Source organism: Nematolebias whitei, chromosome 1 (genome assembly GCF_014905685.2).
Source record: "Nematolebias whitei isolate Nwh7 chromosome 1, NemWhi1, whole genome shotgun sequence".
Classification (NCBI taxonomy): domain Eukaryota; kingdom Metazoa; phylum Chordata; class Actinopteri; order Cyprinodontiformes; family Rivulidae; genus Nematolebias; species Nematolebias whitei.
The window spans coordinates 47,265,135-47,269,232 of record NC_056498.1 but is presented as its reverse complement, the minus strand read 5'-3'; the positions used below and the strand labels follow the sequence as shown (position 1 = coordinate 47,269,232).

General features: G+C 45.9%; 1 protein-coding gene across 2 annotated transcripts in view; it reads left to right on the top strand.

The window, feature by feature from the left end:
- Positions 1–911: 911 nt before the first annotated feature.
- The window catches only part of fgfr2 (fibroblast growth factor receptor 2), a gene marked incomplete at its 5' end in the record, with an annotated part of 51,846 nt that continues 48,659 nt past the window's right edge, over positions 912–4,098 (top strand). For both annotated transcript variants that reach the window (XM_037678003.1, XM_037678010.1), the window contains 2 exon segments: positions 912–1,169; positions 2,059–2,133. In XM_037678003.1, coding sequence (XP_037533931.1) covers positions 912–1,169; positions 2,059–2,133 — 333 coding nt within the window.

The window sequence follows — 4,098 nt, the reverse complement described above, 5'->3', positions numbered from 1 at the left end:
CCGCTCGGCCACAGCCGCCAACTTTTAAGAGAAAAGTCGTAAAAAGGAGTTTCAACATCTGAATGTGAGCAGATGAATTACGAAGTCGTGAATTCTCCTTCATGGTTCTGTCCACGGAGCTGTCAGACGAACCGATGTGCACACGTGCAGGCACGTTTGGATGTAGGTTTTCATGCACGTCTGTGCTTCCTGCTCCCTGGCTGAGAGCTCATCCTGCAGACTGTCCACGACCATGTTGTTACGAAACAGGGCGAAGCTGCGAGGGAGAGACGGAAAACAGAAGAGTCAGCCGGGGTCTTGTAGCCAAGGTGCGCCGTCACAACCAGAGGAACACTGAGAAATGAGAGCGACACCTCCCCCACCTCCCACCCTCACCCCTTTTCATGTCCCCTGCCTGACAACTGCTTCCGCCCTCGACCTTTCTGGCTGCTTTCCTCTGTGCCGGGTAGATGTGCTGGAGTTTTACCGTCTTTATTTGAGCTGCAGAGATCTTCCTGCGCTGACGCTCACCGGCTGCCTGGCGTCCGCTCTGGAAGGCGTGGGCCGTTGGGAGGGACGTCTCAACACCAGCGATGCTGACAGATGATCTTTTTGCGCTGCTGTTGCCTTAACTGCATGCACTGAATGTCACTGCAGAGCAGGATTTCTGTGGGACCTGTATGAAGCGGCTGTCTAGACGTTTGTGGTACATGTTGCTTTCGTGGTTTAAAAAAATGGGGCCTCTTCTTTTCTGTATTACTCCTCTTGCATAAGCTGATTGAAGTGCATCCAGCGGGGGTTGTTCGGTGTTATTTCCCTTACACTAAGGCTTGTTTCTTCCTCTCCCTCCTCCTCCTTTTTGTGCACCCTCCTCTCTCTGTTTCTATTTTTCTTTTCCCCCTACCTTTCCTCCTCCCCCATTTGCTCTGCAGAGGCGTCGAACAAATACCAAATTTCTAAGCCCACGGTGTGCTCGGTGCACCCGGGGGAGGTGCTGAAGCTGAGCTGCCCTCTGCCTGCGACGGGGACCATCACGTGGACCAAAGATGGCAGCTCTTTGGGCGCCAACAACCGCACGCTCATTGAGCACCAAGTGCTGCAGATACGTGATGCCACGCCCAAGGACTCGGGCCTGTACGCCTGCACCAGCGTGGGCAAAGACACAGTCTGCTTCATAGTCAATGTCACAGGTGAGTCAGGGACAACGCAGGACAGGTCAGGACGGGACAGGAAGTCTGGAGAGGAGTGGTTGGATGGTGCACAGAAGAGTTCAGAAAGTGGCCGTGGAAACGCAGACTTGGATTCTTTTCTGCTCGTGAAGCAGTAATAGCAGATAAACAGGAGACGTTGTTTTTTTTAAAAGTGACACTAAAGGGTTGATTTAAAAAAACATTTACTAGAACGAGACGTGGACATTTCTAAAAGCTGCAGTTGTTCCCAAGGTTGGCGTCACGAAGCACAACTTTAGGGTCCTGCGTACGAAATAAGTAAAATATAAAACGACAAAATGCACAGTTATATATTAAAACAGGTAGTTTTATTATTATACCCTTGTTTAACTGGCCTGTGGCAACAGTGGAGAAAGCAAGAACCAATATGAGATTCTGGTGGTGGTTTAACCTGAAAGTACTTCGGTTTCATGATAAAAAAAATAAAAATGTGTAAAAGTAGCGCATGACCTCTTTGCTTTTATTTGAAAAAACATAAAAGTTGCTAATGCCTAATTAATACCATGTATATTAGTTTAGGTTTATTACCAAAATATTAAAGAAGTGTTTTTAATTATTCTTATTTTAAAGCAGTGATGTAAATAAGGAGATGTGAAATGTGTTTAAAACTTCCTCAAACTTTGGAACTATTTTAAACCAACCTGTGATGAACTTTGTTTTTATTTATGGTATATTTAGGATCAAGGCTAAAACTTTTCATTTTATTTGTAAGGCCATGGTCACCTTGAACCTGTCAAGTCGAGCATCTCTGCCACAGATATTTCGTAGCCCGTGCGTTGAAAAGTTTAGGAACCGCGGCTACATCGCGCGAGTGTGAAAGCGTAGCGGTAACCATGGTTACTCTGTGCAGATGCCATCTCGTCGGGGGACGACGAGGACGACACGGAACGATCAGAGGACAGCGGGGTGGATGGAGAGCAGTTATGTGAGTATGAGGCGAGGTTTTCCACTAAAATGACTCGTGGGTTATACGGGTCGTACGGCGAGACGGTACACCGGGGATATTCAACCAAACTGCTCGGGGCCACAGTTACTGAAAGCCAAGAGCTCAGGGGCCACACATCCAGCAGTTGGCATTAAGTTTGTTTTATGGTTTAAAATCTTCTTCTTTCGTCTGCTCCCTTTGCGGTAGGAATGTGCGATATGGCATAAAATTCATATCACGATATGTATTGTGAAGGGTGGCGATAACGATATATATCACGATATGTTTTTGGTATAAAATTTGCAATAGGATTTAAAAAAAAAAAAGCATAGGGTGTCCTTTTGCCATCATTTATTTTGAAAACTGCTAAACCACAAAATAATCTCAGTTAAGAAAATTCCACCACTAAGTCCAGAGAATTTTAACATAATAAACAAACCAAGTATTAGGCGTCTTTCTTGTAGTGCTAAATATACCAAATGTAGTTTTAGTCATATGTTTTAAACAAAAGTATATGTTAACTCTTAACAGTTTCGTCTTACTTAAGAAATGAACAGCAACAAAGCAGCATTTTATACTAAAAACACTTCGCCCTCCAAACCTCTTGTGGGCGTCTCCTTCTGCTTTAAGGAGAGCTGACACAAAATGGCGACCAGTTTCCTCTGTGGCTTTGACCAGAGGGTCTCGCAGTAAAATCACACAACAAAGCGTTCTTTTCACAGATCAGAGAGCAGGTTTCTCTGAAAATGACCAACGCTTAATTAACTTTCGACATTAAAAACTTTTGACGGAACACAGCGTTTTGCGTCCGAATACGGCAACACCACGGCAAGCCGGCCGTAGTTAGCTTGTAGCTTCACTACTTAGCGCTCGAAGAAAAGACCTCAACACCACTTACGCACAGTTCTCAACTCAAAAAAAGTAACTTTTAAATCTGACAACTCTGATTTTACATCAGACACAGCATTACTGCGGTTAGCCGGTAGAAGACAGATCTCCATCGAAGGCCAAATTTTTATCGTTTCTACCGTGTACCGTTTATATCGCGCATTCCTACTTTGCAGGGGTCGCCACAGCGAACTAAGTCGCATGAAAATGGTTTAAAATTTAGTTTTATTTAAAACAGAACCCATTGGTGGGCTGAACTGAGCTCACCAGAGGGCCTGATTTGGCCCCCGGGCCGCCAGTTGAATAGCCCTGCCGTATACCAAATTCACCCTACGGAGAAACGGGGAAAAATCACCGCTGTAGTTATTGTTTTGGCCGCAGTAGGAAGATTAAACGATCAACCTTTTAAATATCACCGCAAAAAAAAAAAAAACAAGTTATAAAGTCCTAAAATTAGACGGTTTAAAAAAAATCTTCCAGGCCAAGCTTTAAACTGTCGGGTAATAAACAGCCCCTGAGCTAACAGCGATAGCCAAACACTCACAAAAAGTCTAATCCCTGAGCGAAATAATCCACTTAGCTTGGCACCGGTTCCTCGCCGTGCAGGGATTATTAAGGCGGGACCAAAAGTGAAACGTCTTTACGGGATCAGGCTGCACCGACACGTTACCCGAGTCTCTGCCGGCTTTTCCAGAAACATCTTCCAGACTCGAAGCTCCGGGGAGTTCAGAGATTCCTTCAGATGGCGTCTCCCAGGTAGTCGAGGGTGGGAGGGGGGGCGCCCCCCCGGAGCCAACCGGTGAGCGAGCCAGTCAGCTGTGCACGTCTGTTATGAAACACCGCCATCTGGAACTGGTTTGTGTGTGAAAGAAAGCAAAAGTTTGTCGGAGCATTGCTGAGGTAGTAGTGTTTATGCAGCAGCCTGTTTTCCACGTACAGGAACGAGGGGGGGCGGGGGCAGGGGGGTGTCAAAGCAACAAGGAGGGCTTCCACATCTTGTTAAACTTCTCCACATAAACCGAGTTCTCCTCCTCCACTTTTTGGGCCGACTGCAATTGCTTGAAATCCATTAAATAA